The 15,720-nt window shown below is 37.4% G+C and overlaps 2 protein-coding genes across 2 annotated transcripts in view; one reads left to right on the plus strand and one right to left on the minus strand.

The window, feature by feature from the left end:
• Nucleotides 1–2,078, plus strand: part of LOC122082468 (protein NRT1/ PTR FAMILY 5.10-like) — a 5,758-nt gene extending 3,680 nt beyond the window's left edge. The window contains exons 3-4 of the mRNA XM_042650062.1: nucleotides 283–827; nucleotides 1,096–2,078. Of these exons, the coding sequence (XP_042505996.1) occupies nucleotides 283–827; nucleotides 1,096–1,924 (1,374 nt within the window). The 3' untranslated portion in view covers nucleotides 1,925–2,078. The remainder of the gene's footprint in view (nucleotides 1–282; nucleotides 828–1,095) is intronic.
• A 7,183-nt stretch (nucleotides 2,079–9,261) lies between these two features.
• LOC122082474 lies at nucleotides 9,262–15,021 on the minus strand. Its single transcript, XM_042650074.1, has 3 exons — nucleotides 14,899–15,021; nucleotides 14,727–14,807; nucleotides 9,262–11,160 (listed from the first exon to the last, which is right to left on the minus strand). Exon 3 carries the CDS (start codon nucleotides 11,155–11,157, stop codon nucleotides 10,285–10,287), a length of 873 nt encoding a protein of 290 aa, XP_042506008.1. The 5' UTR covers nucleotides 11,158–11,160; nucleotides 14,727–14,807; nucleotides 14,899–15,021; the 3' UTR covers nucleotides 9,262–10,284.
• Between the last annotated feature and the right edge of the window lie 699 nt (nucleotides 15,022–15,720).

The following is a 15,720-nucleotide window of genomic DNA, read 5'->3' on the forward strand; positions in this document are numbered from 1 at the left end:
GGGGGGGGGGTGTAATTGCTCCCTTGAAATTATTTTATAGACGATAAGAATATAAGATAATATTTACCTAGTGGGAACACAGTTTTCCAAGGAGGCCAGCTCGCATTGCATCCTCTTATAAGAACTCATTAGGTATCTTAGGCTAATGATAGAAATGTAGGGGACCCAAACTCAAATTATGTTATGAAACTTAGTTTTTTTTTTTTTTTTTGGGTCTTGTAATTCTTCTCATGATGATTTCGCCTCAATTAAATAGTAATTATCTTTGAGTTGGAGTGGTAGGGGCTAGGCTTGTTGACTCTGTCGGCGACGCTTCCTTCTCTCAATCCAACCAACTGTCAAGAAAATAATGGCAACAGTTCTTGCCCTCCTGAACTACAAATCATCATTTTCTTCTTCTCTCTGTATCTGGTGGCATTTGCACAAGGAGGGCACAAGCCATGCGTACAAGCTTTTGGAGCTGATCAGTTTGATGCAAGAGATCCAAAGGAATGCAAATCCCGAAGTTCTTTCTTCAACTGGTGGTATTGTGCCTTTAATGCTGGTAGTATGGTTTCACTCACAGTCTTGAACTACATACAAGATAACATGAACTGGGGTCTCGGCTTCGGAATTCCATGTGTTTCCATGGTGTTAGCTCTTGTTGTCTTCCTTCTTGGGACCAGGACTTACCGCTATAGTTTCAAGGATGACAAGGGTAGCCCAATAATGAGAATCTCCCTTGTGTTTTTGGTAGCTGCAAAGAATTGGCGAACCACCCCTTCAGCCTCCATTGTTGAAGAGGAAGCAGGAGAAACTCGTATTTCTCATGGTGCTCACCAATACAGGTAAGAGATAGAATGATCACTATTAAACAAAACAGTAAACACTAAGCAACCCAAAGCTACTCACTATGTTGCCTTGTGGGAACAAACAATGTTTGGAATTATTTTCTCTTTCCATCACCTCTGGACACTGAAGCCACAAGTTCATCTTTGGAATAAGACATTCAATTCATGCTCTTCATGTCTATATATTAAGTCCTATTTTTTTGATGAATCTAAAGTTTATATTGTGAAACTCACTGTGTTGTTTTTATCCTTTCGAATGATACAGGTTTCTTGACAAAGCACTGATTACTGCCTCAGAGAGTCCCGATGGTCTGAAGAAAGACCTGAAGGCCTGTAGCATCAGTGAAGTGGAAGAAGCAAAGGCTGTATTGAGATTGTTTCCTATATGGGCTACATGTTTAGTATATGCCATTGTCTTTGCACAGTCATCGACATTTTTCATAAAGCAGGGTGCAACAATGGACAGATCAATAGGTTCGGGCTTCCAGATACCGGCTGCATCACTGCAAAGCTTCATCAGCCTATCCATTATTCTTTTTGTTCCTATATTTGACCGTGTTATCATTCCAATTTCCAGAGCTTTTACCAGGAAACCATCTGGAATAACAATGCTCCAAAGAATTGGAACAGGAATGATTCTTTCCATGATCTCCATGGTGGTAGCAGCACTAGTTGAGAAGGAAAGGCTTAAGATTGCCATGGACTCTGGGCTTGTAGATAATCCAGAAGCAACGGTTCCAATGAGTGTGTGGTGGCTAGTTCCTCAATTTGTCCTGTTTGGAGTTGCTGATGTCTTTACCATGGTCGGACTGCAAGAATTTTTCTATGATCAGGTGCCAAATGGGCTGCAAAGTATAGGTCTCTCACTCTATCTTAGCATCTTTGGCGTAGGGAGCTTCCTTAGCAGCTTTCTTATCGCTGTTATTGAGAAGGTGACTAGTGGGAGTGGCGGATATAGCTGGTTTTCAAACAATCTCAATCGGGCACATCTTGACTACTTCTATTGGCTTCTTGCTGGGCTCAGTGCAGTAGGAGTGATTGTCTACTGGTATTTTTCCAGAGATTATGTCTATAAGAGGGAAAGAACAGTGTAAGAGGCCTTTTTCCTTTCGTATTTGAGATCCTTACAATCACGTGTGGATGCTTGGTACAAACCTTCATCTTCCTGCTGTAATATTTTGTGTTGCTCATCCAAATATCGGTGATGGAAGCACTCCTTAATATATTCAAGTTACAAGTATTTTACTATCTTTTGGGTAATGTTATTTCTTTCTCTTCTTTTGTTTCCTTTCCTCTTTGATAAAATGATCTTTCATTTTATGTTCTCAACGACTTCTGAAACAAGCACTGTGACAATTAATCCCACGCATCATCGAGATTCAACTCCATTGAGCATCATCAACTATTTATTTCAATTATCACATTTTCATGGAATGCTGATTCTAGTGAAGATGTAATCGCCACACTGACCATATCCCTGCTTTTTTACATGATATCATCAAGACTTGCTACTGGTAGGATCATTTTGTTTCCTTAGGTATTCTATCTACTCTCATTGTAATTTCTTGCAAATGTACAATAGAAAGGTATTCTTTATTGCAAGTAGATGCTCCATGCGTGAGAAGGATGATGTTAGAGTCAATGCATCTGCCCACTTTATGCCCTTTTTGTTGCCTCAGTATGGTTTTACTTCCTTGTATGTAGAGATTAGATTTGAAGCTCTGACTGAAGTGAACAATCAATTTATAAATTGGCTGAGGCTTTGCAGACTTTATACATTGTGTTTGGTTTTACTTCCTTGCCATGTCCTTGGAAAGGTTTTCGCTCATAAAGGTACATTGTGTGAAAGTGACTGTGAGATCTTCGATGGCCTGAAGGACAGTGTCAGTTCAACAAGCGAGTTGGTGAGTAGAACATGTACAATTGGTGATTGCCCATAGGAGTTTTTAGTGTTGGGCCTTGAGATGTGTAAATTTCAGTATAGAGATCTGTTAGTTTATGCTGTTTTGTTTTGGGATCTTTATTTTTCTCCTTTGGATGGAAAAATTATCTCACTATGTCAGGGTTTAATTTCCCTCTGATACAGGTTTATTTATTTATTTTTGAATTTCTCTCTCCTACTCTTAATATGGGGGTTCCATGTGTGAATGATATCTTTTTCAAAACAACTATTGGTATTGGTATGACATGTGGATTGCTTCCCACACTGACAGCATAGAAAATCCTCTCCCATTTTGGATATACAGTGTACATCCCAAGAACCCTTACAGTTGTGTACATTCATTTTGAATTGATGCATTTTGTTCCTTTCTTTTAACAGTTTTCCTGAACTGCGTGGTGAATTTACATGGATCCAAGGGACGGGAATCTGCATGCGTTTCCCTAGCCTCTGAGCCTAGATGTACCCTAATGAATGGATCATTGTGGGTGCAAGGAAACTTTGTCTAAAAAAAAAAAAAAAAAAAAAAAAAAAAAAAAACGAACTTTTACTAAAGGACCGAGTTTTCCTAAGGCCACGGTGAATGAATGCCCATCAACAGCGTACCATGAAGAGAAGAGATATGGGGAAAGGGGGGATCACAGCAAGACCTTCTCTTTGTTCCCGAGCAATGAAAGAAAACTTTATCCTTTATTATTAAAATGGCTTTTAGGGAAGGAATACTTGACTGTATTTTTGAAACTTTATTCGGCATTTGCCTGACTCAGGGATCTTAAAATCTACATGTTCACCACATTTCAGACCCATCCAACCTGTCACATGGTAGATAGTAATTAGGCCATCTAAGAAGGCCTTCCTATTTAATATAATGTATTGGGATGATTTAAAATTTTCTTTTCCTCCCCATCAGAAAAATAATCTGGGAATTCAGTATATAAGACATTCCACTAGATTACAATGAAAAGAAGAACGAAAAAGAATATTTCCACTGTATCAAAAGTCTTGTAGGATACATTAGCCATTGAGAGCTAGCCAAATGAGGAAGATGAACTCATGTCTGACACTCTTGCTTAACCTAATCTCACAATGATCTTAGTGGCTAATTATTTAAGATACGAGTTCTTACTGGAAAAATAAATAAATAAATATATATATATATATATATATAATTTTTTGCTAATTCCTAATGACCGCCCACTAGAGATGTAGGAGGGAATGATAGGAGATGGGGAGAACACATTAAATATAAGTTCACACCCCTATGTAATAAGAGTTGATCCACTGACCTCACCTGCTCTTCAAGCAGGAGTTACAAGATATGATTTGTTGGAATATAAAATAAAGCTAAAAAATTGAAAGCCCATGTTCTAGTATTGAAATATCTATAATTTTTTTTTTCTTTTATTTGGGGTGGGGGGGAGGGGAAGAACGCTACATGATCGCATGATTTGCACCCAAACACTCCCCCATAAAACCATTCATGTTCATGCTCCACCACAAATTCTCATTGGTTGCGTTGGTGTAGGGGGATTAGGTAGCATCTTTTCATTTTGGAAGATTCTCAAAGGACTACCCTATCTGTCTAAACTTGAACGTTTCATTAACATCGATGATGGATATAAATTTTGCTATTCTGAGGAAATAGATTGGCACATCTTCCTATCACGCGATTTTTCCAAGCAGACCTATAATGTTTGCTCCCTTTCCTCATGTACTAAACTTTTGCTCGCGTACTAAATCAATACACTATTGAACCGATTATGCATTTTATATTGATTAAAAAACCAGTTAATATTGACATTCTACATACATTCTCTAGTGATTTGTAATGGATTTACAACAAATAAATTAATTTAAACTCTTTTTATTTCGTAAGTCAAATTTTAGACCTGAAGGTTGTGATTTAAGGCCAGCATCATCATGTTTCCTTATTTGGCTTCAAAAATTGGTTTGTTCCTAATGGGGACCTATAATTTTTAACTCAAACGATACTAAACCATTAATTTATTTATTTTCTTTTATTTTTATAAGAAAAAGAAAAACTTACGTACTATCCTACGGGTTATTAGTACCACTTTGTTACTAGGTCTAAAACAAAAAATAATGTTAGACAGAAATTTATACACATCCAAAAAAAGGGGAATTACACTCTAAGACCATGAAGTAGTATTGTAATCATAAATTAGTTCTCCAAGATCTTCTGAATCACTACAAATCTCCCATATTTTCCATCCATCGTCTCTTGCCTACTTCATGCCAATAAGAATTCCTGAATGCATGCCTTAAAGTTATTTCCTGTCATCATATAATCAACACTTAATGAAATACAATTTTCTATGTATTATATAGGTAGCCCATCTAGAAATGTTATTAGTTGCATCAATGACTCCCACATAAATAAGGATTGGTGGGTACGCATTAGAAAAAAGTAGGCATATCTGGCAAAGTAGCATTGGTTGGATTTTAAGCCCATAATAACCAAATACTCAAGATGATAATGCGAACCAATAACAAAACTAAAAAATCAGTAAAAACCTATTAACATAAATTATTTATTAATTCATTTTTAACTTGTATGCAATAGTAGAAGTACTTAGGCTGACAAGCTTATTCCATTGAAAGTACAGTTCTACCTCAAGTATATCATAAAAACCTAACATTAATTCACCACCACAATTACATAAATTTTATTTTCTATTGTTGAAGATGCTTGTTCATCAATCAATCTCTCTTATCTGTTCCCAAGTCTAGTCAAGCTCAATATATAAAGATTCCAAGAATACGTTAAAAGCAATATACCTCCCAAAAATTATGAAATGTGAGACAATATAATTTCCACCACACACAAATAAAATGGCATAAAATGTAAATTATATGGTCATACTTTCTTGGTAGCATAAACTAATGGTTCATCATCAATAGTTGTGATGTAAATAGATATAGTTCCCACTACACATTTTGTATAAAATTCACTGAATTCAAAAAAAGAAATCAGAAGATATCAAATGTCATATAAGATGGAAAATATATCCTATGATCAACTGTTGCAATTCTCCTCATGCAAGGGTTGCAACACAACCTGTGAATTGGAACATACGTCTATGTTTCTCTCAAAGGACCGTCGAGGGTTTTTAACATTTTTCTAACCCAAGTGGAATAATTCAATGTATATTTTAAAAAAGAAAAAATGACCAGACTCACTAATTTTGTTGTGACTCAAGTGAAAAGACTGAGTCTCATTCGACTTAGATGAGTTGTGACAGAATCTTATCATTTTTTACCTCGACCTAGTCTACACTACTCTTGATCAGGTTTTTAAAATTTTTGACTTGACTAGGACAACCCGCCTCAGTTTTTGGAAGGGAGATCTAATGACATTGATATCATTTCAACTGAGTTTTAAGTGAAAAGGTTCCATTGCGAGAGCTTGTAGAAATGCAACCCTAAAATGATGCAGAAGATAATGGAAAAATAGAACAAACAATGCACACGGATTTTACGAGGTTCGGCAAGGTTGCCTACGTCCCCTGTGAGATGAGATCCTACTTCACTATCAATGGAGAATAGGGTTACAGCGCTCGCCCTCACACCTCTCAGTATCGCTAGCATTAGCGGGACCGCCGTTCTACCTGTCGAGGTGCTGCACCAGTACTCCTTGGATTAAACTCTAACGGAATACAAGACATCGTACACCAATAGAGCCTTCATCGACTAACAATGATAGGACAATAATATTGTAAGTAGACCATAAGAAATTGAAAATCTTAGGCCAAAACACTTAATTTTGAAAAGAGGATCCAATGACACTGATATCAGTTCAATCAGAGTTCTAGGTGAAAAGATTCTATTGCGAGAACCTTCATTGGCTAACAATGAAAGGACTATAAAATTGTAAAGGGACCATCAGAAAGTGAAAATCTTAGGCCTAAAGCACTTAATTTTGAAAGGGAGATCCAATGACACTTATATCAGTTCAATTGGAGTTCAAGGTGGAAAGATTCCATTTTCGAGGGTTCTCATTGGCCAACAATGATGTGATCATAAATTGTGAGGGGTCCAAAGAAAATTTATAATCATAAATCTAAACAACTTAATATTGAAAAAGAATCCGATGACATTTATATTAGGTCAATTGAAATTCTAGGTAAAAAAATTCCATTTTGAGAATTCTCATTAGTCGACAATAACCATACCATAAAATTGTAGGGGACCACAAAAAATTGAAAATGTTAGATCAAGCAATTTAATTTTTTAGGTAGGCCGGCTCCAATGACACTGATGAAAAAGATTTTATTTCGAGATTCTTCATTAGATGACAATGACCATATATAGGACTATAAAATTATAAGGTTAATATGGAAAAATCCAGTTAAATAATAATAATTATTATTATTATTGTGATATTAGTAGACATAGTAGTATGGAGGATGATTGTATATTTTAATGAAAAAAATAAATAAAAAAACTATATTTTGTCGTAATATTTTACTGCGGCCAAATAGTTATCTATAGCCACGATTTTTCACAACTGTGGCCATATATGTATATATGGCTGCAATTTTTTGCAATTGCGGAAATTGACAAGTATGTAGACTAGGAGTTCTTGTGTATCAATGGTTGCGCATTATCGAAAATGCGGCTATATGTTTATTTATCGTTGTGATTTTTACCAGTTGTGGCAATTGATGGAATCCTATGGTCGTATAAATATTCTCTGTTGGTGCGGTGAGGATTTGGATAGCTGAGAGCACCTCAGGGTGTGTGTCTGGGTGCTCCCAACCACCCAGATCCTCACCACACTAGTGCAGTACGGCAGAGAATGATTACTCTCTATGGTCACCCTTTCTGTAAACTGCAGCTTTATGTACATTAATGGCTTCGTTTTATGAAAAATGAGTCTATATTGTATCAATGGCCACGGTGTTTTAGAACCTTGGCTAAATTTGCCATGGTTTTCGGTATCCGTGACTATATACCTCACCCCAAGTGCATTATTTTAGCGCTTTTCTTATGGTGAGTATATCTTACTAATATTTTAAAATACTAATATACTATACTATAATATTATAATATAATATATTACACTATATTTTCCTCTCACTAATCTATGTAAGTAGGGAAAAGACCGAGTTATTGTTGTTTTTATATTATATGTTATATGGGAGAGGGGTTCCTTAGAAGGTAGTGTGATTTCTATACCAACACAAGGGCCAATGGGAATACATACCCAAGCATCAACAATAACAAGATTCGTTTTTTCATGGAAGATAGGACAGTCATTTTATCCTCCCATTTATTTGGACAAAGAGCTCACACTACCTTTTAGGGTTCATTTTCCCATATTATATATTATAGAATGTGGATTGAGTAAAAGATTCGTAACAAAACTATGTAAGAATCGAAACTGAACCAAATAGATTCGATTTGGAACTAAAAACGAACCGTATAACCAAATCCAAGTAAGGGTGTAAATTGGTTTGGATTTGGTTATTCGAAAACCTTCCAACTATAAAATTCAAGAAAATCTCTTGGACTGGCCCAGCCAGGGTTCAACTCCATTAATGGTCCGAGTTTGTTTGGCCTACCATGAAGTCAAACAAACGTTCCCATGTGACGGTGACTAGTCATCTAACAAAACCATTATTTAAAAGTAGCCGCAGATACGTCACGCGGCCCACCGATACTATTGCATTAAGGGGAGTCTAGATTCTTTACCTGCCTCCTTAGTCCCTACATGCCAAGGTTTCAAGCAACGGTATCTAATTGACTGTATTGTATACGATCTTTGATTGACCCAGATTGTTACTTGTGTTGTTTTAAGGGTAAAATAATAAAAATAAAATTTAAACAAAGGACAAAATAAACCATGGTCACCGATCTGATTTGATCTGAATCCGTATTAAATTGATATCAATAGATATTGATACTATCCCCTAAATCTAGGGGTGTCAATTCTTAAACCGAATCGGTAAACGATCGGATCGAACCGATAACGACACGGATCGAACCGAACCGAAGCCTTATTAGGTCGGTTCGGTTTGGAGTATTGCAACCCCAAAACCAAACCGAACCGCACCAGAAACCGAATGAACCCAAAACCAAACCGAAACTGGCTCAAAACTCGAATTGAAACCGAAACCAAACCGGTAAGAAATCAAAACACTCCAAAATTCATTAAAAAAATCAAAATTTGCACAGTTTTGTAAACATTTGTATGGAAAATCGAATCCAAACTGGACCAAAAATCAAAACCAACCCGATTACAAATCGATTTAAGAAATCGAAGACAAACCAAAACCAAACCGCATCGAAATCGAAACCGGAATTTCCTTATTGGTTCGGTTTCGATTTCAACTTTCCCACACCGAAACCTACTCAATCCGGACCAAAACCGAGCCAGCCAGACCGACCGATTGACACCCCTACTCCAAGGGGACAAATGTAATTTTCTTAAACATGTGATAAGGGGATGACATTAGGGTGAAGTACAAATGAACGGAGTGTAGTTTACTCTTTTACTTAACAAGGCAATAAACAATAACAAAAATTAATAACCGCTACATATACAAACCCAATAAAGCACAATGCCACAATCAAACTGGTCATACCTCCTAGGAAGAGAGAATACAATACAATAATAGTAGCAAGCAACCAGTCAATTCAAGCTAGCCTCAAAATAAAACATAAAATAAACTATAGGCCCTTCTAAATAAATTTCGGTGCCTTTGATCCTTCAATGCTACTCCATGATATTCCTTTCTCTGTTTTTAAAACAAAGAAAGTTGTTGCTAGAGCATCAACATAACAGTTCTCCCCATATTGGTTTTGTTCGAAGAATACGTCGACCAGAGCGTTCTCACGGAAAGTACCAGAGGCTTTCGTTATTTTTCCCATAAAACAGAAGTCATTGAATGTGAAGGCACAATCTTTGCCCAGAGCTTCATTCACAATCCAGGAGGGCCGATATCTCTTCCCAATTGACGAGGCTGACCTAGGTATATAAGCTTCTCGCCATAAGATATCTGTCGTAGGTGTATTCACATCATATTGCACCAACTTAAAAATACCATACATTCCACCATCCTTATTATAATAGCGAACCATACTATCACGAAAATCCTGTCCTGAAAACTTGGCAGCAAGAAAGTCAAACTTGAGATATATTCCCTTCTCATTAACAAAGGTTCGATTCATCCTACAGAGAAACTCAAAGAAGTTGGCCCGGTCACCTAAGACCCGAGAAGGGGAAAATTTGACAACTGGTAGATTATTGTCCGTCAATTCATCAAACTCCTTTTGAAATACACATGACCCGTTGGCATAGACAAACCAAAATCTATTACTATTAAGGTTATGTTTACCTACTTGAAGTTTCACCATGATCTCATCCGGTAGGTTCACATGAACTCTTGTCAAAACACCCTTGAACATCCCCACTATTGGAATGTTGAAATACCCATAGAAGATGTTCTTATTGTCGATGTTATCTATTGATTCCGTACCTTTTTTCTTCTGCTAGAGCTCAGCCACATTTGCTGCAGAATCCCGAAAGATAATTGGGAGGTCGTCCTCGTTCATCAGACGGAAATCCCTCACTAGAACGCTGACATCAATAAAGAAGTGAGAGTCCACCATAAAGCTTCTTAAGGTACTTAGAGTCTCAATGAGACAGGCTGGAGTAATCAGAGTACTATTCATTGTTTCCATGCCAATACTTACACCAGTGCGTTTCTCAAACATGCTTGCAATTGAGGCCAGTATCTTGTTTGCTGCTACTAAGTAAGTGGGACCAAATTCTTTGTCAAGGATCAGATCATGCAACATCTCGACAAATCTTAGCACAGATTCTGGATCTCCACTTGCTGGTGGTTCAAGATCAAAGTCGACAAACACTTTCTTCATTGAGTTTGTGATCGCTACAATGGTAAGTCGAAACTGTTCAAATGCATCATTCTTCTTTGCCAATTCAGCCTTGGTATTGTCAAGAAGGCTTTGCAATTCGTTAAACGAATCATTCTTCTTTGCCAATTCAGCCTTACTAGTGTCTAGGAGGCTTCGTAATTCGTTCACCACTTGTGGCTTGGATAATGGTATGTTTGGGAAACCAAAAGGGCCCAACGGTACCACCTTTTCTAGAACGAAGGAATCATATTGACATTCAACGAACTCAAAGTCATCGTCGCGCTTTTGGACTCGAACAATAGCCTTTCCTTGACGGTTTACTCGGAAGTTCCAAGAACGTAAGAACCTCTTGAAATCATCACCCTTTGGCCCATCGTAGACAACAACTTTGCTCTGTGTCAATTCTAATGGTTCAGAAAAGAGGTCGACCGAGAAGACCTCTAACTTTGAGTTCACAAAAAAATTATCACTCGATGACCAACTCATTTCCTATTCAAAAATAAACGCAGATAAGCAATTAGAAAGCAGTGGGAATGAGATGCTCAAAACAATGGTAAAACAATGTGAACCAATGTACTTGAAGTGAAGTGTGGGGAAGGCCTTCTTATATATAACAGCCAAAGAAGGAATAAAACTACCATGCAAAACAATGGGCCAGTTGGTTTTGATAAATGTATGTAATCTTGTTCAAACCCAAGCACTGGTATTGGTAGATGATTTTCCACTTATAATTTGTTGGCACATCAATTATTCTTTTGTAATAGGCATGTCAACTACTTGTGGTCATTACATGGGATAGTTTAAAATATTGAATATGACTTGTGGATGATTAAAACAGATTATTTTCAATTAAATGATTGTGGAAGACCTTCACATGATATCCTATGCACTTTCCATGTTTAATTGTCCACAAAGCAAAGTGCAATGATCAGAACAGGGAAGAGAACTGACCTTTCAGATCTATCAAGGAGATAAATATTAATATGGTTAACCAGATGTAGGCCAAGTTGACTAATAATTCCATAATATTTCAACAACACACACATGCAAGATGGAAAATGATACATGCATTAACCAGAGTGGGAACTGTGTAAGTTAATAGGAACACTGGATATGCAGAATTGAAGACATACAGCAGAAAGAGAAAGGGGGCTTAACAGCCCTCAATTTTGATTAGTAGCCTTAGTAGTTTGTTTTATTTTTTGGTTTGGTTCAGTTCATTAGTGAACCAGGTTGGGTCAATTTAAGTTGTAATAATTGTTGTCTAATTCTTAGAAAACAAGCAACTAGTAGTTTCCTTTGTCATTAGTTTCCTTTTTCAGTTGTTTCTAAATTTTAGATTCTTCTTGTAATAGGCAACTAATTAGAAATTTCTATTTTTGAGACTTTCCAATTGGAGGATTTGCCCCCTCTTTATTTCACTTATAATGCAAAGCAAGGAGGCTCCATAGAGCCACAATTTTTATGAACAAATCAGTTACAGCTGCTGCTGCTGCTTTCTCTACCGAGATTTTTTTTTTTTTTTTTTTTTGTTATGATCAAGACTGTGGGATTGGTGTGTGATCCAATTAACTCTCTGTGGTGAGAATCCCGAGAGGTCTCTTCTAGCTTCTATTCTTCATCTATTCCAAGGTCTCGATCAGTTGAAGCTCCAATCAATCTCAAGACACATAGGTCAGTTTTATGTGCTACTTTCTATTTCTGATCTGGTTTTTTCTTTTCTCCGTTTCTTGTTCCCCAACCCACCACTCCCCTGACCTATCCAGCCACCAAATGGCTTCCAATTTTTGATGTGTTACCCCATATAGAGGGAGGTTGATCCAAATTCTAGGCCAATCAGGCTTGTGGTTTGTCAGTTATGAGAAATCTCCTTATTCTACTTGATCTCAGTTTTGCCAGAACTCTGTCCTGATTTTGGGAATCGATTGTTGTTAGGTTATCTGATTTGATCTGATTATTTATCAGCTGATGATGGAAGTTCTCTCTATTAATTCAGCTTAATTCTTTGTTCCATCAGTTCTTAAATTCTTACTTACAAATCAGTTGTAGGAATCCTTGTGCACTACGTATTCCCTTTTTATTGTACTGCGGTGGGATTTAGGTTGTAGCCCAAGCTACTATTTTCTCAATGGATGTAGGCACACTACCAAACCATGTATGACTTGTATCCTTTATGGTTGTGTGGATATGCATATTTGTGAAGTGCTCTGCAAGGTGGAATGAATGTTGTGAACTTTGGAAGATTTAGCCACATGGTTGTGAGAACATGTCATTGTGAGGTATGGGATTATGACTTGGTGGTTGTGTTGTGGTTGTGCATTTGAATGCCTGTGACACCAATGAGTGAGTTGAGGAAATGAACGAGTTGGCTTTGGCTTTTAGACACCACTGATTCACCCCCCACACAGTGGCCATCTAAGTTCAACAACGTGTGCCAACATGCACCTTTCTTTAGACCATAGACACCCCTTGTGGTGCAACCGGGTGTTTGCAAATTAGCCTCCAAGATACAATAAACTAATGGCTACCAGCAGAAGTCATGCACTCACCTACTGCAAACCCCTTTGAGAACTTTGGGGTAGTGCACAGGTTATGATGAAAAGACAGTAAACAGTAAGCATGGAAAGTTTGAGGAAAAACTCATAGACAAAGCACATTTAAAATGTATTTTTACTATAGCGAGAGAGAGAGAGAGAAAGAGAGAGAGAGAATGAGAACGGATGTAGGAATTGAGTGAGTGAATTCTGGCAGACCCTTCTTTTTATAAAGGGAAGACACCCTTCCAAACAGGTCCATCTGAAGAGATACACCCATATCCCATTAGGTATCTGTAGGAAATGACTCTGTGTGGGGGGTAAATCAATGAAAACAAACCCGTGACACCCCCGGGGAGACAAGAGGGCATAAATAGCCTCCTTTCTAGGAACACTACCCTTATAATTCCCATTCCAATATATGAGCTAGGCTCCCTCTCTTCCACAAGCAATGTGGGACTGAAGAAAGTTCCCACGAGTTTACTTTATATTTGGGTGGTCTTGGGTTCAACTTTGGTGGGAGACACACCAAGGAAAAAATATAGTTTGAAACTTTACTATAAAAGCCAATAAATCCAACAATTCCCCTACAAGTTTCAAAGCATACCGGAAAACCGAAAAATACAACCTGAGCACTTTAGAATGATAGGTAGGATTATCTTAGCATCATGCATTCTAGGGATTCGAATCTGATCTAGATTTCTTGTGTGTTTAGTGGATAAAATTTTTGGTAGGGATCAATTTTTGACAGGCCAAAGATCCTCCCATAAGTATATTTCAAGAACTAGTTGGGGCTTATGGGTATCATGCTGTGGCACCAATCCATCAGAAATGAATGTGCTGCAGATGAAGCCACAACTCACAAGTTATGCTAGAGTATGCACTTATAAAGATCTATCTTCCTAAAGGGGAAAGCTAGATCCTCCTTCAAATCCAAATCCCTCACTCTGAGACAAAAGCAAGGTATGAAGAACAAAAGGTCTTACCTTGACACTTTTTCTTGCTATGGACTAATGTAGTAGAAAGATCTCTAGAAAATCCTTTACAATGAGTTTTATGATTGAAGGTGAAAATGTGATCAGCTCATAAATTCCATGAGCAGTCATACAAGCTTATGCAGCTTCCCCTCCTTCAGCTGTCCAATTCAGCAAGAATAGTAAATGTCTCTTCTATACCACACATTCTATTATTTTTCTGAACACCATTCTCTAATTCTAGTTTTCTGCTTTCGAAATCAAAGTGAGACTCCTGACCTATTCTGGTTGATCAATCCAGACCACGAGCCAAGGAGTAGATGACTACTAAAACCAAGTGACTCGGCCTAGTTCCAGGATTAGCGAGTCCCATCTTAGTGAATTGTAAATATGAGATGTAATGAAAAATAAATAAACCAACAGAGCCACATCCACAGAGACATATACAGTAATAAGATCAATAACTTCATATTTTACATATACCAACAGAATCAACAGATCCTCATCCATAGAGACAGATAAAGAAAGATGAGAGATAGAATCAAACCTTTACAGTTCGTTGCCTGTTCGTGTCTTTACTATTAATGCGCCGGCAAACAAAATCCCCAACCAGCTTGTTTGCAGACAACTAGTGAGAGAAGAGAGCAAGGGATGAGGAAGGGAAATAGGAGTAGAGAGAAGTAACAGGGATATAAAACCACTACTAAAGCCAATATTACCTGAGGGAGGAGAAAGGGTTTGAAGCGATCGGAGGAGGATTTTGTGGTGGCCCTTGCGGTAAAGTGAGAGAGGAGAGAAGCAACAGGGATATAAACCACTACTAAATTCCTACAAACTTTATCCACTAGTGCTGTTCAAAGCGCCACTCACCTTTCTTTATAAATTTATAAATAAATAAAATAAAATTTACATTGACGGCTAAATCCATGCTACATGGGAAAAGAATCTAGATTAGTATTATACGGAAAATGGATGTTTATATGATTATCTTATCATATGAGTCATCATCCAATATCATATCTGCTTATTTTATTTTTTTAATAAATTTTTATTTATTTATACAATAATCATAGAAGACGAGACATGTCTCAATGTGACTCGTGCCACCAGGTGATTGCATGACTCTATTATGGGTGAATGGAAGTTGGAAACATCGAATTCTCCCTTCCCGGAATCTCAAATTTTCACTCTTAAATTTTCAGATCAAGTGATTTGAACACGTGTATCAAAGTAATCAATGTCACCAAACGTAATTTCAGGTAGTCTCCTCATACTCCTGTACGAAATGTCTCTGAAGTGGTTGTTTAAGTTAGACTTCTCGTCCCACAAAAAACAAAAACAGTTGGACTTCTTGGGCGAAGATAACTTGCTTCTATCAGCCAAAAGAGTCGACAAGCGATACGAGTGCTCCGCTTCTAAGAGAGACGGAGACGGTGGAAGGCGTCGTCGACTACAAAGGCCGTCGTCCAGTGAACAGATCCAATACCGGCGGATGGAGATCTGCGGCTTTTATTATCGGTGAGCTATAATATATCCTGGTC

This window comes from Macadamia integrifolia, chromosome 1 (assembly GCF_013358625.1).
Source record: "Macadamia integrifolia cultivar HAES 741 chromosome 1, SCU_Mint_v3, whole genome shotgun sequence".
Lineage (NCBI taxonomy): Eukaryota > Viridiplantae > Streptophyta > Magnoliopsida > Proteales > Proteaceae > Macadamia > Macadamia integrifolia.